The sequence below is a fragment of the Leuciscus leuciscus genome (assembly GCF_965113295.1).
Source record: "Leuciscus leuciscus genome assembly, chromosome: 6".
Taxonomy (NCBI): Eukaryota; Metazoa; Chordata; class Actinopteri; order Cypriniformes; family Leuciscidae; genus Leuciscus; species Leuciscus leuciscus.
The window spans coordinates 23,187,128-23,212,690 of record NC_138730.1 but is presented as its reverse complement, the minus strand read 5'-3'; the positions used below and the strand labels follow the sequence as shown (position 1 = coordinate 23,212,690).

At 38.6% G+C, this 25,563-nt stretch overlaps 1 protein-coding gene across 5 annotated transcripts in view; it reads left to right on the top strand.

Moving 5' to 3' along the window:
- Positions 1-25,563, top strand: part of dpydb (dihydropyrimidine dehydrogenase b) — a 144,777-nt gene that overhangs the window by 25,371 nt on the left and 93,843 nt on the right. For all 5 annotated transcript variants that reach the window (XM_082172759.1, XM_082172760.1, XM_082172762.1 and 2 more), the window contains 5 exons: positions 16,424-16,511; positions 16,728-16,889; positions 21,427-21,623; positions 23,124-23,205; positions 25,346-25,433. In XM_082172759.1, the coding sequence (XP_082028885.1) occupies positions 16,424-16,511; positions 16,728-16,889; positions 21,427-21,623; positions 23,124-23,205; positions 25,346-25,433 (617 nt within the window). The remainder of the gene's footprint in view (positions 1-16,423; positions 16,512-16,727; positions 16,890-21,426; positions 21,624-23,123; positions 23,206-25,345; positions 25,434-25,563) is intronic.

The window sequence follows — 25,563 nt, the reverse complement described above, 5'->3', positions numbered from 1 at the left end:
TTCTGTGTAAATGAATTACTGTGTAATGTGATCTCCTGTAATTAGATTTCATGATGGTATAGTTTGTAATAATTCTTTAAAGCTCACTCCCAACAAACGTTTTATAAATTATGGCTGATATTAAAGGAAACATATAAAGGAAACACTGAATGTGACAACCCATATCACTTTATTTTCTGCATAGAGCCTAGGTCTGAGTGATATAACGAATATTTACAATTCGGATTCAGATTCAACTTTATTGTCATTGTGCAGAGTAAAAGTACAGAGCCAATGAAACACAGTTAGCATCTGACCAGAAGTGCAAACAGTAAATATATATATATATATATATATATATATATATATATATATATATATATATATAATTAATAAATCTAAATCTAAACATATATATATATATATATATATATAAAACATATTATAGGAGAGCAAAATATAGGATACAGGTGCAGAGACCAGCTCAATGCAGTTGTGCAAGTGCAATATATTACATAATGCAGTACAAGGTGCAAATGTAAAGTACAGTATAAACACAGAAAGTGCGTTATTGAGAATGAGGCATGTGTATACGTAAATGGCCAGTGACCACATCTGTGCAAAATGGCATCATGAGGTAGAAAGAAAAGTGCAAAAGTAAGAGGCATAATAGGAAACATTTGTAAGGTTGCAGTATGGAGACATGTTAATGTACAATGCAGACTTTTTATATGCTTTTTATATTATGAATATAATATATATGTCATGATTTTAAAGACAATATCAAATTTAGCAAGTGCTTTTTATTTGTCATTAGATTACTTATGCAACCCTTCCTTGTCTTGCAACTCTCATTTAACTATATTTGTGTCATTAAAAAAGCTTCACAAAGCATTTAATGTTTTTATTATATTAACTAGTTTCTGAAAAAAAATATGTAGATAAATATTGCTCTTTAGTATGTTATTGCGTATAAATGAAAATGATTAGATATTGTCTGTTTTATTACTCATTTCATGGTTTTTACTGTGGTTTAGTAATGAATTTTCTTTGAATCTTTAATTGAAAAACACCTTTTTTAAACCACAACAAATACAAAAATATTGGGATCTTCTGTTTATTTAATATTTTACATTTAGGATATACACTACAGTTCAAAAGTTTGGGGTCAGTAGCATTTTTGATAAGTCTCTTATACTCACCAAGGCTGCATTTATTTGTTTAAAAATACAGTAAAACCAGTAATATTATTGCAATGTAAAATTACTGTTTTCTATTTGAATATATTTTAAAATGTAAATTATTCTTGTGATGGCAAAGGTGACTTTTCAGCAATCATTACTCCAGTTACATTACAACATTTCTTATTATTAAATAATGTTGAAAACATTATTAAAACTGCTTAATATTTTTAGTATGAATCATGATACATTTTCTTTCAAGGATTCTTTGATAAATAGAAAGTTCAAAAGAAAAGCGTTTTTTGCAACAATTTACTTTACTGTCACCTGTGATCAATTCAATGCATCCTTGCTGAATAAATGTATTAATTTCTTCATTTCATCTTACTCATCCTAAACCTTTGAACAGTAGAGTTAGTGTATTTTGATAGAGCCCCCAATAGAGCCACAGTTCGATTAGATGTGAAACACGAGTCTGCTGTTGCAGTTATGCTGATGTGACAATTATGTACTGGTTATGCGTGTGGTGTAAAACAGGACTTAGTTCAGAAACGTAGTTGTTTTTATTAAAAATGATAGTGATAAAAGCAGAATGTGTTGACTTTAGATGAGCCTTTCTCAGTCAACCAAAGGATACTAGCACTGACGACACAACTGGTAAAGACAGTCAGATCATTTACCTTGTATCAGTTGTGATCACATCTGTTTGTTGGACATATGTCTTCCCAACATAACGACCTATTCAAAACTATACTGAAATAGCACCACATAATGACTTCATTTGAATAATATGTCTTAATTCTGCATGCCATCGAATATGCATGAGCGCAGCATTACATCTGCTGATCACGAATAAAAAACAAAACCCAAAACGACAGCGAAAACCCAGAGTTGGGAGAAGAAAGAAAGCTAGAGCGAAATTGGAGACATTAATACACACTTTTGTCCTGCAGAGGTTTGATTTTAATCCTTCTCTAAATGAGACACCCCTGCAGTGACTGTCTGCAGATTTGATGAAAGATTTAGGTTTTATAACTGCTAATAATGCTGGACATGAAAGTCTGAGCGGCACGCACTGTTCTGGTGCTCATCACAGGAGGCGGCTGGCTTATTTGGCCTGTTTGTTGGGCGCGGAGGATGCCCCAGGTCTGGATCCCCAGTGTCATGAAACAGCCAGGAAGTTGGCTCCTCATTAACGACCACAGATTGGTTCACATAGTGAGGCGAAAGTTACTGAAATACTACTTTCATACCTCAACTCTTATCAAAGATGCTGCATTTTAGCTCAAATAACTGTATTTTGATGAGTTATCTTCATGCCAGTGAAATCGAGCACTCCAAGCACTCGCAGCATGATTTCACTTTGATTTCAGAATAAATCAGATAATGACTAAGGAAAATTGTGACGTTTCATCCAGAGGTATTTCTTGATAATTATGTGGTAAGACAGTTTAGTTGTCATGTTGAATTGTCTATAGGGCCTATTTTAATATGGTAAGACATTTCTATTAAAACTCTTTTAAAAAGCTAGTTCCTGACACGTTCCTGACATATTCAGTTAATGGAGACAGGTGGATCTTTGGATATTTATTTTGTTCTCACTTATAAAATAATTATCACTTCTTATTTGACTCGCATGAGGCAGTTGTTTTTTAGGTAATCAAACACATACAGCTTACGACTGTGAGACTTAACTATGAGTAAGTACACTTTTGTTCATATAACTACATGTAGTTAAAGATACACATTATGTGTTTTGTCAGAGATATTTTATAAAAATTACTTAAATACACCACCATTTCAAAAGATGGTAAGATTTGGGGTTGGTAAGATTCTTTTAAGATTTTGAAGGAAGTCTCTTCTTACCAAGGATGCATTTATTTGATTAAAAAATATAATAAAAACTAATATTGTGAAATATTATCGTAATTTAAAATAACAGCTGCTGATGGAATAGCGACGGCATTCTGGCGTTCCATGGCTCATGCGCGACATTAACTGCTACTTCATGACTTTCTACTGTAACCGTCTACTACGGGAGGGCAGCTGATTTGCCGTAGTCGTTAATACGTGACAGATTAGATAAGTAATTATTTTCATGTCCGTTTTGTTTATTTAGTTGGTTTGTTTTTATGTAAAATAAAATTGAGATAAGTAATTTTTTAAACAAGTAAATATTTTATGGTTGTGACATTTTAATTGTATCTGTATAAAATTTGATTCCAAAAGCAACACTTCTCTTGCTTAAACCCTTCTCTCTTTTTAAATGATTTTAAATGATAAATTAAAATCATAAATGAAAATTTGTTAAATGATTCAATGATCCATAATGCCATCCTCTTTATTGTTGCGGTTTACTTCCAGTGGCCGTTGCCGTTCCATCAGCTGCTGTTGCATAAAGTCACTATTATCAATGTGGAAAACGGTTACTTAATACATTTTTAGAAACTATGACACTTTTTCAGGATTCTATGATGAATAGAATGCTTAAAAGAACAGCATTTATTTGAAACAACTTTTAAAACTTATTGTCAGTTTTGATCAATTTAATACATACTTGCTAAATAAAAGTATTAGAGCCAGATTTACTAAACAGGGCAAATTAGCGTGAAGGCACAATCCCATAAAAGCCTCAATAAGAGTGGAAAGTTCTGCACGTGATCTACTGACGACGCGCAAATTAAAGAACACAGATGCAGCTAGATCATTTCCATAATCACCAATGCAATCTTTGAAGAGCAGCGCAAATTATGGTCTGGTTTAAGACTTTTTTTGGCCTGTAAAATAATTATGCAAATACCAGTAAATTGACGAGCGCAAAACTTAGTAAATCACTTTGGTGAGTAAGTCCCAATTCGCATACTATCCATCCTAAATAGTATTCAAAAATATAATTAGTGTGTCCGAAATCGTAGTATGTTTAAATATTGAAGTATTCCAAAGATACCCGGATGATATACTTTTTCCGGTGCAGATCCGTGCACACTCTAATATTGACCACAACCCATTGCGCGTTGGACAAGGATTCAGTTAGAATTATGAACACAATTAAAACGTAAATGCAATAACACGTAAAAAAAAAAAAAATACAAATATGCCAGATGCGCGAGACTGATGGTTAAGTGAGAGGTTTAGATAAAGGGGTTTGAATGATACATAATCAGTATCTAACCTGACAAAAATATATTTATGCAATGGTATCAACATTATATTTCATTTGCAATAGCATTGTGGACTAAAGATACGTTTGGTCATTAACCTTTAAATGCATCATTATGCAAACACTTGAGGAGAGTCTCCGCATGAAAGACCCACGACTGGCAGCTCAACGTGCTACTACATTTCTCTCTGATACAGTAGGAAATTAAATTAAATTGAATGTGGACGATTTTAACTGTGAGAAGATGATTGACAGGGTACTTCATACAGTGACATGATGCACACAACTAAGCGACTGAGCGCTCCGTTAAAGACGTAATTATGACGAAGTAGTATGTTCCAAAGCTTGCCTATTATTCTGCTACACACTCAAAAGTATGGACTTTTTCTTCACAAAACAGTACATACTTTTAGGGAATAGTATAAGTAGGCAAATTGGGACGCAGCACTTACATGATTCATTTAAATATTCTCCACTCATACATTTTGCGTCCGAAAGGAAAACTTCTACAAATGCATATGCAATAAGGTCAGCTGCAAAAATAACTATCCACACCTTTTCAGCACAGATTTTTCACTGCGTGTCTTTAGTAAATCCTGACAGTAGTTTTTTAACGCCAAAAGTGGGTTTGCGCTGGCACAAGCTGTTAGTAAATCCTGCCCTTAAAATCTTACTCACCTCATACTTTTGAACGGTACTGTAAGAATTGTTTTTATTTAAGTTAAAAGTATCTTTATTAATGAAATTACATTAGAAATGTATTTATTATTTAAATTATCTCATCATTTGGCAACGGAATTGCATTTCTTTTCATTAATATTTATTCCTTAAAAGAACTTTTACGTTTTGTTAGGGAACTGGAACAGAATCACTAAATTCTTAATGATTTTCATCCCTAGTTATAAGAGTTTTCTCTAGACTTGTACTAATGGTCTGATAGGTGAATTTGGCTTTATATGATACATTCCTGCACGAAAGCGAGGATCTCAAAGCCGACAGCTGCCTTTAGTGTCTGTTGTCAAACCGATTTCACAGATGTCAGATGAAGGAAGTCAAGTAACATGTTGCGTTGTTAAAATGATGAGCTCTAATGAGGAATAACTCCTCTTATTATTCTCTGCTCCACCACACCCCTGACAGAAGCCCTTTTTCTTTTCCTTTTCCTGTATATTCTTTGACACAGGAGCCACAGTATATAAAGGTGGATTGATCATTAAAACCGTTCTCTCATCCCTGCTGTCCCACCACCTAGTCTGAAAGGAGGCCCCTTTGATTCAGAGCCAGGCTTAATTGGTCGTATCTAAAATGGTTTAAGTAATTAAGATGACAGAGCCGGTCTGCGAGAGGACACTTTCCTCATGTCCTATTGGAGATGTCTGGCACCTCTCTAGGGTCCTCATTATGATTAGGTCCCCACAAGTTACATGTCCTCACGAGTGAGGATTTTGATGGGTATCTCTCCAAGTTGACCTCCCACACACACATGATAAATTCTTCATCTCTATAGAAGAGTGTTTGGGATTAAGTTGGTAGTAGTGGGAGGCAGGAGGTGATTTGACAGTGTTCGCTAATGCCCACGTTGGTTTTGAAATGAGCTAACATTGTATCATGTTTTGTTGCACTGAGTAATGCTTGAGCAAGTGTGCTAGAGAGAGACCACAATGAAAACCTTGGTTTTAAAATCTAATTTAATCCTCAATTTACAAAACCTCAAAACTAATGTTATTCATATTAATTAAATCCAAATTAATAAGAACTATTTCAGATTCTGCGCTTTTAGGTCACTAATCAAGTAAATTTGTGGCATTGCTCATAGATGGATGTTCTTCCAAGATGCTCTTTGGATCATTTTTAAATCATACTGGAGATTCAGGTCTTCATCAGGTTTTAAAAGGGTCATAACATTATTTTTAATATGTTCCTTGAGGATCACTTTAATACAGTTCAGTCATGACAGCTCTGTGGATAGGTGGTAAAACATTGTATTAATGTAAATGGATAATGGAATGTAAATAGGTTTGGTTTTGGCGAACTAGACCTGCTGGTGCTGCTGCTACTTGAGCTTTGGTTTCTGCTGCTGCTGTAGACCAAGTACCTCTTGAATCTGCTAAATGCTCAGAACATGAAATTAAAAGAAAAAATGCTGCTGTTGCTGCTAGAGAGAGGGAGACCCTAACCCCCTAATCCTAACCTCCAACCTGCCCCAGTGTAGCAGGTGGTGCTGGGGGAGGTGGAGGGCTAGCAAAATAATTTGCATAGCAAACAGAGATAGTGTATTCGTGTGGATGTGTCATGGTTATATAGGGAAATGGCACTGAATATGGGAAATTGATTGAGAACATTACATTGAACAATCCAATCAGAACGTGAAAATGAGTTCAGAATTACAATATGAGTTTAATGACTGAACTTTTAATTTTTTTGCACACACACACAAAAAGAAACGTATGCAGAATTTTTTTTTTCATCCTTATTCTGAGACTGTCTGAAATTATCCATTTTTTAAGGGTCGGCTCAATGTCAATATGAAATCAAAATTTTATTTTTAATGGAATAGTATTTATTGTAAATGATTTATGCGTGACCATCATGTCTTATAATGAGGAGGACGTTTTGAGTTATGAAACTTGCAGGATGTTTTAATGGTACAAGGACCTCTTATATGTCAAAGGATCAAGGAAACTGTAAATGAAACATATCATATCAACAATCATATCATATCATATCATATCATATCATATCATATCATATCAGAATCATACTAAATTAGAAAATAGCTTACAGTAATAGAAGTATTTTCATTAGTGTTCCCGTGGACTATATTTCATCTGTGGAATTTTATAGGATTTGTGGTTCAACTGTACCACAAGAACTCACTTGTTGTTGTTATGAAATTTGTTGTGTTCTGTTGATTCACAGTTTATTCCACAATTGAAATGAGTGAGAAATATATGTGTGTGTGCTGCTGAATCTATAATGGATGTGTAAGCTGTTGGCACCGCAATGAATCGGTTGTCAGTGTATTTCGCTGAAAAGCTTCCCATATCACCCCCCATCCTTTCAAATAAAATGTTTTACAATAACCATGTTTTTGTAATGAATTTTATATATGCATATTTTCCCCAGCTGGTCAGGTTTTTTATCATCCCTCAGGCAAATCCTGAGGGCTTCCCTGTGAAGGATGACTGTACAAGTAAAAGAGAATGCAAACTGAAATGTTACAGGAAGCCCTCTGTTTCTGTAGTAAGAGGGAAGAGTAGAGTAGGTCAGGCTTATGGGGTTGAAAGATAGCCTTTGTTTGCATGCAGTTACAGACATAGGCAGTGACCAGATTTCTGAAATGAAAACTGGAGACATTTATACTTCATCCATTATTATAGTATTGAAAATTGTAATGTTACAGTATTAATTATAAAGGAGGACAGTTCAGGTTTTGTGTATTTTGACCTTTATAAATGTAATACTGTGATGAACTATGGTCATCGTTTTTACATTTAAATTCAACACAAACTTGAACATGAAAGACTGGATCTAAATTGGATCTCAATGGATCTAAATTAAATAGAAATTGTAAATTGCTCAGTTTAATTGCCGTCTGTTCAGTGAGTTTATTATTTTTTAACCTTAAAAAAAAATTATTCACCACTGTATTTATTTATTAATAAAACATTTTTCTCAAGCATATGCAATAACTAGCACTTAATTATGGTTTTATTTCAGGAGTTATTTAGGATGTTTTTAATCTAAAAACAGACATTTCTGACAACTACACTGTCTTGGTCAGAGATATCTGAAATAAAAACAGTCCCTTGTCATTTTATGTATTTTGTATATTCCTTCCAGCTGTGCTAACTGCAGACAACTCTACTTAATCAGGTTCATTAGGATTATTGATGGGATTCTCTGTTGAGGATAATTAACAGCAAGAGATTCCCAAGTGCACTTCACTCCACATGAGCGGATGCCTAGAACATATATTTCCTCAACATCAGTCACATATGACCTCTGTCAAATGAAATGAGTGTACAACGCTTTGACACTGTAGTGACATGAGGTATTACCGCTGACACAGTGCTGGAGCGGAGTGCATATTCCAGAGGTCATGTTTAGTCTGACCTCCCATTGCGGCTCATTTACCGGCTGGTGCTAAGACCAGGCAACACACGCAAATAAATAATGGAACAAGGTGCTGAATTTAAGAGTGCAGGGGTCAGAGCTTAGCGCTTCTACTGCGTTCACACAACAGAAAAAATTCTAATTTCCATTGAAAAAAATGTGAATGTGCCTCCAGCGCAGCACTGTGTGCAATGCTAAAGATGTATGTACTGTAAATTAGCCAAGAAAACGGAATTGTGGCATTATTAGACACAAGCAAATATTTTAAGGCATAAATGTTGTGAGATAATGTCATAACTGATATAATTGAGAATCCCAGCGGCCTCCATTCTTAAATAATGGAAAACTCCCAGTAGCAACAACGCGCAGCATCCATCAGAGATCTCAGTCACAGCCCACAGGGAGAGCTGACTCCGTTAATGATCATACTGGAATTATTCTGCCCTTGAAAGCGAACTTCAAATGCATATTTATTTGACTGAATTACATTTAAGGCCTAAGCTTTTCATTTCTCAAGCAGTACAGCATTGACTCTATGTTTGCCCTTGAAGTCCCATGCTACAGAATATGATAAAATGTATTGCTTTAAGTTTATTCCATGTTTTCGTTATGTCAATTAAGTATGATTTTGTGAGACATGAGACTTTGGAAATGTGCTTTTCTGTCTGGTAAATATAGTTGGCAGCCGAGAAAAAACAATTATTTTTAGAGAATCCAAAATACAGTGCAACTAGTGTAATTCCTAAAACAAAATTACTCTAACGCCCGTTTCACATATACTCCGTTTGCGGTGCGTTTGCGGTGCGTAATTTTTTCTGTACCCATGTTAACAGGTTAGAGCTTTCACACTGCACGCAGATCCGGAGCGGTGCGAGTCTATTTTTGCTGTGCTGCACACGCTGAATTAAAGTGACAGCGCATGGTTCGTGGTCAAAATCAACACAGATTGACATGAAAATATAATAATTTCACCATAAATGCATTTAATTAAATAAAATGTAGTAATCTCACCATAAATGTATTTAATTTAATACTACTATTTTTCACAGTCATCTTTTTTACTTTAAGACCGGGGTAAAGCAAAGAAAACGTACTCGGTTACCTAACGTAACCTCGGTTCTCTCTAGAAGAGGGAACGAGTATTGCGTAAGTTGCTTACGCTACGGGTAAAGTTGTCTTTTCTCGAGATCTGAAGCCAAAAATTATCCTTAATTTTGTATTTATTGTCAACGCAGTGCGGCAGACAGCAGACCATGGCAGGCTGTATGAGCGTGCTCATTGGCTGTCCTGCGGCAACTGCAGCAGCCTACCAGTGAGCCCTGCGTGACGTCGCGCCCTCCACGCGCCTGGCCCGCCAGAATGGGTGTGGCTAGCGTGTATAAAAGAGGGGCTCACAGGCTGGAATTCTGGTTTTCATAGACTGAAGCGAATAAGCTCGTGGCGCGACACGGCAGGTTACGCAATACTCGTTCCCTCTTCTAGAGAGAACCGAGGTTACGTTAGGTAACCGAGTACGTTCTCTTACGAGAGGTTCTCAGATCTCGCAATAACATGCGAGAACAGGCGGCCAGCAACATGTCATAAGCACTTCATAAGGGTACAGAGCAGTACTGCCGGTCTGTGTATAAACCCGAGGTGAGTGCGGCCAGCAACGCGGGCCAGCACAGTACACAAGCACATCACAGGGAAAATATATAGAGCGGCCTCGCCGGTCCATGTATGAAAAGTGTAAGCCCTAGCGCCACAAGTGAAGACTAGGCGGCCAGCAACGCGGGCCCGCACTAATACATCAGCGCATGATGGGGAAAAATACAGAGCGGAACCACCGGTCTGTATAAAGAGACTTTTATCCCTAGTGCAGCTTACCAGAAAAGCTAGTAATATAGGAGTAGTCTGCGCATAATAGATGGGCAGAACATACATCCCGCTTAGACTGATAACAGTTTAGCCTGCAAGGCGGGGACTTCCAGATTATAAAATCTCACGAATGTGGAGGGGGAGGCCCAGCCTGCCGCCATACATATGTCGTGAATAGAAATCCCGCTAGACCAAGCCCACGAAGAGGCCACGCCTCTGGTGGAATGGGCTCTGATGCCCATAGGGCACTGCAGGTGTTTGGACGCATATGCAGCTGCGATTGAGTCCACTATCCATCTGGACATACTCTGTTTCGAGGCGGCGAGACCCTTGGTGCGCCCACCAAACGAAACGAAAATCTGCTCGGAAACGCCAGAAGGCGGCGGAGCGTGTGATGTACACTCTCAGCGCCCTGACGGGGCATAGGAGGTTATCACTATCATCACTGTCAGATGCAGGCAGAGCCGACAGGGAGATGATCTGCGCCCTAAAGGGAGTGCCAATCGCTTTTGGGACGTAACCATGTCTCGGTTTGAGGATGACTTTAGTGTCATTAGGTCCGAACTCGAGACACGCAGGGCTGACAGACAGCGCGTGTAAATCCCCCACGCGTTTTACTGATGCCAGAGCTATCAGAAAAACGGTTTTAAGCGAAAGGTATTTCAAATCCACGGAATCTAATGGTTCAAAGGGAAAAGCTTTCAGGGCCTCCAAGACCAAAGAAAGATCCCAGATAGGAACCGAGGGGGGCCGCGGGGGGTTCATCCTCCTGGCTCCCCTAAGGAAGCGGATAATGAGCTCATTTCTTCCTATTGCATGGCTGCGCGTCGCCTCAGCGAACGCTGCGATAGCCGCAACATATACTTTGAGCGTGGAGGGGGACCTGCCCTTGTCCAACAGCTCTTGTAGGAAGGAGAGCACCCGCGAGACCCCGCATGTGCGTGGATCCATGCTCCTAGTGGCGCACCATTTAGTGAACACTGACCATTTAGACGCGTAGAGTCTTCTCGTGGAAGGAGCTCTAGACTGTGTGATCGTGTTTATGACCCCTTCTAACAATTCAACGGGTATCCGTTGATTACCCACGCGTGCAGAGACCAGCGCTCTGGGTGGGGATGCCATATCGATCCGCCGGCTTGAGAAAGGAGATCTCTCTTGACCGGGATCGGCCAGGGGGGTTAGTGCGACAGCCTCACTAGCTCTGGGTACCAAATTGGTTCCCCCATCGCGGGGCTATGAGGAGCACTGAGTGGCGTGTTTTCCCTGACCCTCTTTATTACCTGTAGTAACAGAGAGATCGGAGGGAAAGCATACAGCGGGCGGCTGGGCCAGGTTTGGGCCAACGCATCCTCGCTTTTGAGAAAAACCTTGGGGAATGAGCGTTGTCTTTTGACGCACATAGGTCGACTTCCGCCCTGCCGAACAGGCGCCACAGCAGCTGGACTGTCTGAGGGTGCAGGGACCATCCTCCCGGGGGAATGTTATACCTGTACAGTCCGTCTGGACCGACATTCAGGTGGCCAGGCACGTGCGCGGCTCTCAGCGAGCGCAACGAGTGGTGAGCCCACACTAGAAGGCGCTTCGTCAGATTGCAGAGATTTCTGGATCTGACACCGCCCTGTCGGTTCACATAGGACACCACAGACATGTTGTCCGAACGGACTAGTACGTGGGGATCCCGTATATGTGGGAGGAAATGCTTGAGCGCGTTTTCGACCGCTATCATCTCCAAACAGTTTATATGGAGGCATTTTTCCTGGTCTGACCACAGGCCAAAGACTGGTTTGCCCTCGAACAGAGCGCCCCAACCTAAGTTGGATGCATCCGTTGAGATAACTTGCGGCGTGAAACGGCTCCCATTCTCACTCCCTGCTGGTACCAATCGGCCGCTAACCAGGGTCTCAGCGCTGAAACGCAGCTCTGAGTCACTCTGATTCGTATGCCGCCGGCCGCCCAAGCTCGGCGAGGCATACTGGCGTTCAACCAGCGTTGTAGGGGGCGCATATGTAATAGACCCAGCTGAAGCACTGCTGCAGCTGACGCCATATAACCCAGCATCCTCTGAAACGTTTTCAGGGGTGCGGCGCTGTCCAGCTGGAAAGACGCGGCCAGGCGCTTGATACGGCGCGCTATATCGACAGCCGGGCCGTCATTGCCACAGAGTCCAGTTCCAAGCCCAGAAAAGGGGTTGACTGACTGGGCAGTAATGAGCTCTTGGTCAGTTGACCGTGAGACCCAAGCTTTCCAGGTGGCTGAGAAGCACAGTTCTGTGGGAGATCAGTTCTTCCTCTGACTGTGCTAGAATCAGCCAATCGTCCAGATAGTTCAAGATTCGCATACCCTGACCTCTCAGCATTACTGAGATGTGCAAAGGCATGCGATGTGCAAAATACACATCTGCAGTCGCCTTTTAGGGGACTGACAGAGCAAAATGCTTTAATGGCTCAGGAGACCTCCTGAGAAAACCAGGTTGCTGCTGGAAGAGGTGTTAGTGAGGCCAGCAGGGGGTGCTCACCCTGTGGTCTGTGTGGGTCCTAACACCCCAGTGTAGTGATGGGGACACTATACTGCCAAAAGAGCACCGTCCTTCGGATGAGACGTTAAACCGAGGTCCTGACTCTCTGTGGTCATTAAAAATCAGGAGTAGGGGTGTAACCCCGGCATCCTGGCCAAATTTGCCCCTTGGCCTCTGTCCATCATGGCCTCCTAATCATCCTCATATACTGATTGGCTTCATCACTGTCTCCTCTCCACCAGTAAGCTGGTGTGTGGTGGGCGTTCTGGCGCAATATGGCTGCCGTCGCATCATCCAAGTGGATGCTGCACATTGGTGGTGGTTGAGGAGATTCCCCCATTCCATGTAAAAGCGCTTTGAGTGCCGAGAAAAGCGCTATATAAATGTAATGAATTATTATTATTATTATTATTATTATTATATGCTCATAAAAAACATTATTTTTATTTGCTGTCAGAGCCCGGATTCGAACACGGGTCTCTGGCGCGATAGCCAAGTGTTCTGCCACTGAGCCACAGGGGAAGAACACAGAAGTGCCCTCATTGGGCGTGACGTCACGCAGGGCTCACTGGTAGGCTGCTGCAGTTGCCGCAGGACAGCCAATGAGCATGCTCATACAGCCTGCCATGGTCTGTTGTCTGCCGCACTGCGTTGACAATAAATACAAAATTAAGGATAATTTTTGGCTACAGATCTCGAGAAAAGACAACTTTACCCGTAGCGTAAGCAACTTACGCAATACGAGAGAACCTCTCGTAAGAGAACTACAATTTACCTCAACAAGGTGATATAATGAACAACACTTGTCTCATTCATGGAGGTGGAAAAACAAGTTCTTTGTGACATGCAAGATTTATTGTATTAAAATTTAAATGCAAAAGAAAAGACATGAGAGTCGGCTGTTTTTGTCAATTTTAAGTTTCAATTTTAATAGAAGTAGGCTACATGGTTAAATATTTTACCACTTGCTTGAGCAACTTAATATATAAATCTATATAGAAGTAGTATTGAATAATACGTTTTTTAAATTGTGTTGAAACGTCTATTAAAGAGTGTATATGTGTACAAAAAGAATCGCAATGCTGACAAAACTTTTTTTTTAAAATAAAAGTTGCTGATAACTTCTGGATTTGAAATACAAATAGTGAGTAAATGTGTTTGTGGTACAGCCGCGGATCAGTTACGCACTGCAAACGCAGTATATGTGAAAGCACTATAGCGTGTGCTGCTCCTGCACCGCAGCACGCACCGCATACGCACTTCAAAAAGAGTATGGGCCCTATCTTGCACCCAGCGCAATTGACTTTGTACACCGACGCATGTATCATTCCTATTTTGCACCCGCGCACAGCGGACTTTTCCCTCCACAGACATACGTCGGTAAACTAGCAAATGCATTTAAGCTCCCGGGGGCGGTTCAGCGCAAAGAGGAGGCGTGTTCCGGCGCAAACGTTCCCTGATGCTATTTTGCAGGTTTAGAAAACAATTCCGCCACTGACCAGGAAAAACCTAGTTTAAAGTCAGTGGCGCGTTGCGCATGTTATTCATATGCTATTTTAAGGGCGCATGCTTGGCCATAATCAATGTAGCGTGTGCACAACGCGCATACAACTTTGATTCTCTCATCTACACAGAAGCAGCAGTTTTCATTTTTGCAAATCATACATTATTACAATAGATAGATAGACAATTTATTATAAAAGCATACATCTAGCTTACACATTTACCCAAATTATCAAACGCCTGTTTAACCGAAGTTAATTTGGGTGGGTTTCTCCATCCCCAATGTAACTTCTCTGTCTTTTACGGCCCTGACGAGAGCGTTGCTCTCCTCGGCAGTGAACCGCTCCTGGCGCGCGCCTGGCAAATCCGCGTTACAATAGCAATCCGCCATGGAAAAAGCACATCTGCTCTTAAAGGGAATGTGAGATGTCGCTCTGATTGGTTTATTTCACATTACGCCCAAACCACACCTAAGAATAATGAAGCTACTTCAGACCAACCCATTTTAGATTTGCGTCGGGCGCAAGAGTCGTTTATCCCGCCGGTATAATAGCAACAGCGCCCACAAAGTTACTTGCGTTTTGCGCTTGATACTTGCGTTTCAGATTGTTAAAATAGGGCCCTATGTGTGAAACGGGCGTAAGAACAGATTATATTTGAGAGTCAAAAGCAGCCAGTTTAGTTAATTTCCTAAATTTATGAATCTAATGAGTCAACCGTTTTTAGTAAATTAAAAATGAATAGTTTAGCCATGAATTAGTGTTCTGATTGGTTGTTTCAATGTAACTTCTACAGCCAATAAATTTCACATATCCATTAATATTTTCCTTCATAACCACGATGCATCCAAACAAATACACTAACTCTGTGCTCCATGCAAATAATTTATTCTAGCCCTCCGCCTCCCCAGCACCACCTGCCTAGATTTGTTATGGGGGGTCTCCCTCTCTCTAGCAGCAGCAGCATGTTTCAATTGATTTTATGTTCTGAGTATTTAACAGAAGCAAGTCGTACTTGCTCTGCAGCAGCCATAGCTTAAGTAGCAGCAGATATAGTCTGCCAAGACCAAACCTATGTAGTATGTACTGAAATATAGAAAATGGATGAGACTTAAATCAGTGTAGTTACTGACTGGTTGTTCATATGACAAAATTGAGTGTTGTCAGTAGTACAGAATTTTATGAAAAAATTAATATGTTGTTAAGGCCAATTATTAGATCGGATTTATGCCACTTTTACAAATACTGCATTTCTTTTAGTTCTTGCAAGGAATACATATTTGGAAAAAGAATGGTAAATGGAAGCATGAGCTGGAATCAGTAAAATAAATCTTTTCAAAATTATTAACAATTCCCATCCCTTCGCTTAATCCACATTGATTGTCCGCAGATTTTAGCCAGAATTTTTATGTGGTCCTTTTATTATGGATGTATGCAGCCCCTCTATCTCCCGCTGACATTTGCCCGAATGTGTTTGCTCTCAATCAATCAGAAATGCAAAAAAAAAGTGGCAGGTTACCATGAGCCAAAACATTTTAAAAGATTTATGTGAAACTGACCAAAAATCAGGTAACTGAACTATGACCATCGCACCCTTGTTGTATGTCTTGTCTAAACCATGATATTTTAGCTTTAGGTTTCAACTGGAATTTCACGCTCACAGGGACCTAGTCGAGCCTTACCTATATCCAGAGCCGTTCCACTCTTTCTCTCCGATGGAATGTGCTGCATGCATTTTGTTCCTCCTTGAATATTTAATTGGCTAGAGCCAAATTATCCCATGTATAATTTAAAGCAGGCATGTTGTTGTCTACCAAAATGGAGTTCCCTGGTCATTATGAAGTCAGCAGTATTTATAAGAGGTATCAGTCTTCACCACAGTCGGTGCAGAGACATGTCTAAGATTAAACAAGCATCAGCCATTTGTTCTCAGCTCTCCTTTTTCGAACCACACAAAGGGCAAACCATTATCTACTGCTGCAAACCATCAGCAGTGCCAGTAGCTTATTTGACTTAAGGTTTTCTTGCTGTACCTATTTTGTGTTTGTGTATAAATGTTTTTTGTTTTTTTTACTGTGAAGATTTCAAAATATAAATGTATTGTTTTTCATAGATGCTTGAAATGTGCAGATGCTCCTTGTCAGAAAAGCTGCCCCACCAATTTGGATATCAAGTCTTTCATCACCAGCATTTCCAACAAGGTAACACCTATTACAACGCTTGAACTTGCTCGCTCAGCAGCTACGCCAAACAGAATTTATTGATGGTGGCTTAAGTGATAATCTTATAATCCTTTGCGTATTATATTTCTCAGTTAGTTAAGCATAAGCACTTACATGGCTTTATTCGGCCAGGTAAAATCTCCAAAGCTCTGCTTGAGTCCATGTTTATCGTTGGCTCTTTTGTGTGTCTTCTAGAACTACTATGGTGCTGCTAAGGCAATACTGTCCGATAACCCTCTGGGTTTGACCTGTGGCATGGTGTGTCCCACCTCTGATCTGTGTGTGGGGGGCTGTAACCTCTATGCCTCTGAGGAAGGCCCCATCAATATTGGTGGGCTGCAGCAGTTTGCTACTGAGGTAAGGAGCTCTTCTAGTGCAACAGCTAAAACTGCAGATTTTTTGCTGTTAAGTCAAAGGTCTGTTGTGGACTATGAGGGTGCAAATAATGTTCAGATAATCGTTCAACTGAACTCAAAGCTAAGAAAGTAATGCAGAAAAAATATTGTCTGGAAGTCCAAATCTTATTGTTTAGACTTTAATGGTGATTTAATGTAATTATTCCTTCAGTGCTCTCCTCTTTTCTTTCTGCTGTCTTGTACTAAGTCTTGTACTTTCACTTCCTCACTCACATCCCTATAACAATCGCCAGGCTCTTTTTAGTTCCTTTGAGAAAAGTCAGTGGAAAAGTCTTTTTCTCTGATGGAATGGACTTTTTTTTCAAAGGTATAAATCAAGAACAAGCTCTGGGAGAAAGAGAAAGTTAGCCTTTGCTCTCTTGTTTTTTCTTTAGTTCTTAATCTTTTTGAGGAAAAGTAGAACACAAGGACTTTAGAATTGAGATTTTTTTTTTTTATGTTGCCTGCCTAGTATCCCACTACTTTGCACTGTCCTGTTTATTTAGCTTATATGGGCTTATTTGTTGGTAAATACTTATTGTATTTATTGTCTCTGCTATGATTGACTTAGCTGGGTCGTTATAAACACTGATTTTAAACATTCTATTAGACAAATAATGCATTTCAGACAGTATATACATATTTCAATGCATGTTATTGAATATACCAATGTTAATGTATTTGGTTTTGGTGGACTAGCTTATATCAAACAATGAACCAGACTATTTAAATGTTGAGCAGGCAATCTCATTGGCTGTAGGATCTGCAGAGGCTTGTGCCGTGCGGTAACGATGTGATTGCTTGCAGATTTTATGTAAAGTACCTATCATCCTGCGCCCTCTAGAGTTTCATGACATTAGTCAAAATTTTGGGGTCTGTACGATTTTTTTTTTCATGTTTTTGAAAGAAGTCACTTATGCTCACCAAAGCTGCATTTTATATGATCAAAAATACTGAAAAAACAGTAATATTGTTAAATATTATTAACATTTAAAAACAATTTTATATGTTAATATATTTTAAAGTGTAATTTATTAATGGGGATTAATTTCAATAGCCATTACTCCAGTCTTTTTTTGCTGCTCACGTAACATTTCCTATTAATTATTATAAATGTTAAAAGCATTTGTGCTGCTTAATATTTTTGTGGAAACCATGACACTTTTTTCAGGATTCTGTGATAAATAGAAAGTTCAAAATAACAGCATGTAATTTATAGCATAAAGGTATTTACTGTGACTTTTTATCAATTAAATGCATTCTTGCTGAATTTTTATTATTATTAATTTCTTAAAATCTTGCTGACCCCAAACTTTTAACGGTTACTTTGTCATGATCTATGGGGCTGCTGTTAGCGTTGGTTGCAGAAGAGATGAAACAGGATCTAAGTGCAGCAGTCTTTATTTAGAAATAAACTCAAATCACAGGAACAGAACAACCAATGTAGTAATGACATAGAACTGATAATGAACTGAAAGAAACACAGGGCTTAAATAGACAGCAAACAAGAGAAGCTAATTAACTAAACACACCTGAACAAGACTGAACTAATTAACAACCTAGAAAAACCAACCTAGAGAAACAGACATGAACAGAACAGAACAGAACAGATAAAAAACAAACAAATAAACTTAAAGCGTGACAGCTGCATCCGAAACTGCATACTTCCCTACTGTATAGTAGGCGAAAAACAGTTTGTGACAAAAGAAGTATGTCCAAATTTTTACTTGCCCTGCCAAAATTTTCTCTGGCCCCACCAATAAATGAATAAAATAAAATAGGCCTAGTTATTGTTTAAGTTGTTTTTGATCCATGTAACCTTAATAAACAAGGTTATGACACCAAAAACTACTAGCCTAACTCATATAAATGTTAAATATTGTTAAAATCAGTAATAAAATAAGAACAAATAATCAAATTATGAGCTATGCTACAAATAAATACACCAGAACAGACATATGCAAATGAAATAAACAGTTCTTTTCAGGTTTTTCATGTAGGTCTAACTAGATATTCAGGTTTTCTGTAATATATCTGTTATTGCGTGTATGAGATATTCAGGTACAGAAATCAACTGTAAAATATCACTGCATAGTCTTCACTGTATAAATATAGATGAACCCGTATTAAAGTTATTCAGTCAAGAGCGGTGAGCAATTTTTTCTGTCTTTAATTTGATTAACGTATAGAAACAGACAGCGGCAGGACTGCTGTCACTATTCAAAATAAGTACCTAATCAACAATGTTGTTTTCGTCAACGATGACGATAACGAAATGATTTCGTTGACGCATCTTTTTTTTTATGACGATAACGCGACGATGACTTGCTAAAAATGACTCTAAGGTGACTAAAACATGACGAGACGTTTTCGAGTTTTCGTTGACGAGACGAGACGGAACGAAAATGATTTTAAGTCTGACGTTCACAATGCATGTCATATCTGCCTATTTTGCGTGAAATGTGTCTGTTTTGACCTAAAAAAGTATCAGCAATGCTGCCGCTTCCTATCCTTGTTTTGGGTACGCCCACCACCCGGCTGCCGCCATGCCGCGCACCAGATTCCACACAACAACAACACACCTGTGGCTGCGGCTAGTCACTCGCCACACATCTTCGATATGAGGCGCCGGACTGGACAAAAGCGAAACGAACTGCGCGAGCGACAGTGACCGAGTGTGTCTGCGCGCGAGAGAGACCGAGAGTACGCGAGAGAGACCGAGTGTGTCCGAGCATTAGTTTAGTAGGCTAATTGGTACAAAGTAATATATAATTATTATATAACTTAGATTATAACATAAATTATTATTTAACTAATTATATAATAAAGCCACAATTGCCAAAGTAAGAATGTTTTTATTCCTGGCTTTTTTGGAGTAAAACAGTGATTCCACTGTTACCACTTTATCTGTGTGTAATGTTGTAGTAGCTCAAATTGAATTGAGTTACAACACTCGAATTGCAACACTTGCTACAACCTGTCAAACCTAAGCCCATTTCCAATACTTTTTAACCTGGGGGTGGTGGTGGCGCAATGGATAAGACACATGCCTTTGGTGTGAGAGACCCGGGTTCGAATCCACTGTGAGACACCAATTTGTCCCTGAGCAAGACACTTAACCCCTAGTTGCTCCAGAGGCGTGCGACCTCTGACATATATAGCAATTGTAAGTCGCTTTGTATAAAAGCGTCAGCTAAATGAATAAATGTAAATGTAAATGTAAACCTAAATTAATTTGTTAAAGACTACTTTTTTTTTTTTTTTACTAAAATTGACTAAAACTTGACTAAAACCTTTTTGTGTTTTCGTCGACTAAAACTTGACTAAAACTATCAAGTTTATAAATGACTAAAATGTGACTAAAACTAAAAAGCATTTTCGTCCAAAAGACTAAGACTAAAACTAAAAGGGCTGCCAAAAACAACACTGCTACTCAAGAGTGCGCGATTTCGGACGCAGCCTGTGTTTGTCTTGGGACTTTTGTGTCACTTCCTGTCTCATGTGCCATGGTTGACGTATTATAGTTTTTTCACCTTGATTTGTTCCTTGATTGTTTCCACAGGTGTTTCGATTATACGGCATGCTGTGTTTTCATCAAAATGTGGATATATTTGCTAATACAGCAAGAAAAAAATAATGCAGACAGGCCAATTAAGCATATTTTTTGTAAGATAAATATAAATAATTTGAATACAACTTAACATTCTATTTGTATAATAAAATAAATTAACCAATTTTTTCCCCATATGGTTAATGCTAGCATTCTTGCCCATAAAAGTTATGTCCACATATGGACGCTTTTCTGTAGAACGACCCAGTCTTATCTTCTCTTCAACTGACCTTAGCAAATCCCTCCATTTTCACATCCCCCCTCTTTGAAAAAAATCATCCATAAGAGGTCCAGAGAGTCCTGCAGGAGAACGCCAACTGAACCATCCCGTCAGCTGCTCCTCTGTCACCTCTTACCGTAGATATGACAGCTTCTCTCTTCTCAAATGTGAAAGGCCAGGTTTTTTTTATCAGCCTGTTGATTAGATAAGCCCAAGACAGGGCCATCAGCGACCGTTCGCCTTCCCTCCTCTCCTCAGTAAGAGCTCGCCGACATACACAGACCAGTGCCTGCATTAGCGTAAAGCAGGAACTGTACAGTACATCACATACAGTAAATCACATTATACTGTATGCCCAGGGCGGCTTCTGGTAAACAGTCAGTTGAGATGAGATGATGCAAACTGGGCCTGAAAGGCTTTCTGGAGCTAAATAAGAGAGGAAAGGGAATAAGGTAATCACGGCGTAATGTTGTTTCATTGGGCTAGAGCGGATCCGTGCTTTTACTGTAAAAAGCTCTAGGCTAGGTCAACTTTGAACTGTAATTTGCAGACTGATTAGAGTTTACAGTGCCTGGGAAATGTATGTGTAAATGTGTATTTTGCTCCAGTAGGAGAAAGAGCCAGAATAAAGGCGAGGTTTGTTTTAGGAGTTTCCTGTGCTCTCCTCAGGTGTTCAGCAATATGGGCATCCCTCAGATCAGGAATCCAGAGCTTCCCCCGGCGAAGGAAATGCCAGAGAGCTACCACACAAGGATCGCTCTCATTGGCTGCGGCCCTGCCAGCATCAGCTGCGCCTCCTTCCTTGCTCGGCTAGGCTACGACAACATCACCATCTTCGAGAAACAGAAATACATCGGTGGGCTCAGGTAAAGTGAATGCTTCTGAATTTACATCTGCTAAACTAAAGGTTATGACGCACTACTACAAATATGAAGTTATGGATCCTCTTATCTACATTCTGAAAAGATCATGCTGGTCTTAGCTGGTGGAGAACTGCAGTCTTGCAGAATAAAACATAATCAATGTCCTGTCATAGTTATCTTGTATGTAGAAACAGCTGTCTAGGTTTTTGTTTACAAAAATACAGTAGGTCATTTAATTGTCAATCAAATAAACAAGCACAAAAATAAACAAGTAGATTCAGATCAACCTATTGAACTTATTTGTATAACTAGTATGTTACTAGTATTAGGATATTATTTATATTATTAATAGTATATTAAGGATAGGCAAACCGGTTGTAAATACTACACATATGTAATTAAATGTAATAGTTTTGTTTATAATTAGTTTTATTTATTTGTTTGTTATTATTCAGGCTTATTCATCTTGTTTCTCAATATGAGATATTTGCACGAGCATTCAAAAGTTTGGGGTCAGAAAGATTCAAAAGAAATTAAAACATTTATTCAGTAAGAATTCAATTAATCAAAAGTGACAGTAAAACTTTTTTCATTTCAAATAAATTCTGTTCTTTTGAATGTTCTATTCATCATAGAATCCTGAAAAATATAATATTTTCTACAAACATATTAAGCGGCAGAATTTTTTTCAACATTGATAGTTCCTTGAGCAGCAAATCAGCATATTAGAATGATTTCTGAAGGATCATGTGACACTGAAGACTGGAGTAATGATGCTGAAAATTCAGCTTTGCCAACTTTGGAATATATTACATTTTAAAATATATTAAAATAAAAAACAGTTGTTTTAAATCACAATATTTCTGTTTTACTGTATTTTTTATCAAATAAATGCAGCCTTGGTGAGCTTAAGAGACCGACACCATCATTTTTGAACAGTAGTGTATATCAACATACAACACCGGACATTATTATTAGTATTATTATTATATTTATAAATAACCTGTCTTTTCTTTTTGCGTGTGTGTGTGTTTTGGTAATATTACGTTCCTCCTGGAGCTTTAATGAGGGGAACACACACTTGAGTGCAGAGAGATCACATGTGTGGTTTGAACAGGTTCCTTTTTCTCCTAAAGGTTATTTACTGAAGAAGTCTGAATTATACACCACCTTGTAATCCCCGTTATTACTATTTTACTCACGCACGATAGAGACTGAAATGCTGCCGAGCTTGTCATATTCGCCATACCTCTCACATGCATCATGGGGTGTTCATGTGGACATCGATTTGCACAGTGCCAAAGCAACTGGACATTATTCATTTTCAAAGAGATTTGGCACAAACATGATATAGAAAGACTGCTGTCAATTCGACAAAGTAAAACAGAGCTTAGTAGACTGATTGATCAGAGCATCCTTAGTGACTAAATAAATATAATGCCACAAAGAATCAATTGTAAATATTAAAATATGTTTTGTGTGTCTCCCTGTTTTTGATCACAGCACTGCTGAAATTCCTCAGTTCCGTTTGCCCTACGAGGTGGTGCAGTTTGAGATTGATCTGATGAAGGATCTTGGCGTAAAGGTACCAGTGAGAGAGACATGGCAGGATGTCAAATCCTTCCAACCCATCAACAGCCAAATGTCACTGACATTAATAACCATGCAGGGACAAAACCAAGCTAACAAAACACAATTAAAAGCCACATTAGTGAGGCAAGTAGCAAAGACATCCATCTGTCCATTGCCTGAGAGCTGTGATGGTGAGAAATGGCAATCGATAGTCCTCATCCAGATCACCTGACCATGATTAATTTGATTTTAGTCTTGAGAGAGCTGGAGAGAGAGGGAGGGTGAGGGAAAGGGTTTCTCAAACTCAATGAAGGTTGGTCAAGGCTAGGTAAGGAGTAGTACACTGACTCCCATGAGCTGACGTTTACATCAACACTTATATCTTCATTGCCTCAATCAATCATTCAGCCTCTGATGAGGATTCCACCATATTCCACTATATACAAAACTTTAAATTCTTCAGTTCCCTTGCCACTAAACAGACTTATAATCACATACTACCCAATAAATACCTCCAAGTTCACAACCCACAAGTCATCTTTACAATCGAGCACTGAAATGTACTAATATTACTATTAACTGCATAGGCTTAACAATATGCTACAATTATTGTGTATTTGATTTAGGGATGCATGACAAGTCACTACCATATCAGTTGATATTGGATATACCAACCCGATCTCACGGCAATTCGTACGTATTTTACGAGGTGGCTAATTCATATGAATTTGTGCGAATGACCTACCCCTGACCCCGCCCCTAAACCTAGCCGTCACTGGGGTTTAGACAAATCGTACAAATTCGTAAGAGTGAGGTCGTACGAATTTGTATGAATTAGCCACCTCGTACTTACTTGTACAAATTCGTACGAATTGGTTGTGAGATAGTGTTGGATATACACTACTGTTCAAAAGTTTGGGGTCAGTAAGAATTTGTTTTTCTTTCAAAGAAATGAATACTTTTATTTAGCAAGGATGCATTCAGATGATCAAAAGTGACAGTAAAGACCATGCTTTATGTTATTTCTGTTTCAGATAAATGTTGTTCTTTTGAACTTTTTATTCATTAAAAAATCATGGTAAAAAATTTTTTTATCACAGTTCTACGCCAAAATATTAAGTAACACAACTGTTTCTTTAACAGTGATAATTAATAAGAAATGTTTATTGAGCAGTAATTCAACATGAAGGATCATGTGACACTGAAGACTGGAGAAATGATGCTGAAAATCAGCTCTGCCATCACAGGAATAAATTACATTTTAAAATATGTTAAAATAAAAAAAGTTATTTTAAACTAATAATATTTCACAATATTACTGTTTTTACTGTATTTTTTTATCAAATAAATGCAGCCTTTTTGAGAATGAGACTTCTTTCAAAAACATTACAAAAATCTTACCGACCTCAACTTTTTTTTTGTGTATTTCTGCCAATATTGGAAATGTAATTGTGCTGCTCATGTTTAGCTTTTACATGTAAATTACCTTTACCTACCTAATGCTCAAAATGAATATCCATTTTTTTTTTCTTTTTTTTTTTATATTTGCACATGAAACTATTGACTATTGGCTTATTAGAATGGAAAATTATGTATTGCTATATTCCTTTTCCTTTACCTTGCATAGCTTATATGACTAGCTTCTACCAAGTTACAGATGAATATGCTGTACAATACTGTACAATCTGATTGGACTGTGCCTTTGATGTCAACAACAAAATATAGGGAAGTGTTATATCCGGTTCGATAAACCCAAGTGGATAAACCTGTATATTTTGCTTTCCTAACTATACATGATTATATTGTTAGCTACGTTTTAGTTTTTGCATTCAGCATTATTTTCCTCTGCAGTCTGTGACCCTTTAAGAATAGACCTGAGACCCACAGCTTGTGAATCATGGGTCTATTTGTCATTTGTACCCCAACACATAGCGGCACATATGACCATAGAATCACTCTGTTTGCACTAATGTATCATAACTATACTGGTCTGTATACTGCTGTCACAAAGGTTGTGGGATGATTGATGTAATTATGTCCTGGAATTCACAGCAGCGTAGAATAATTGACGCTAACATCCTCTTTATGTGAATAATACAGACAGATGGAGACAGCTGAGACAGATGCAGTTTTTTTTTTTTTTTTTTTGACAGGTTGTTCTTGATAAGGGGCTGGGGCAGAACGGGATGACTCTGACCTCGCTGAAGGAGGAGGGCTTCCAAGTGATCTTCGTTGGCATTGGTCAGTCCTTCTCTAGAGTTACTTTTGCCTCTTTTGTGTGTGCTTTTTCCTTTATTTTAACAAAACTATGCATCCATTTGTTATGTGCTTGCTGACACCCTGTGTTGATTAACTAATTAGTCTCTGCATA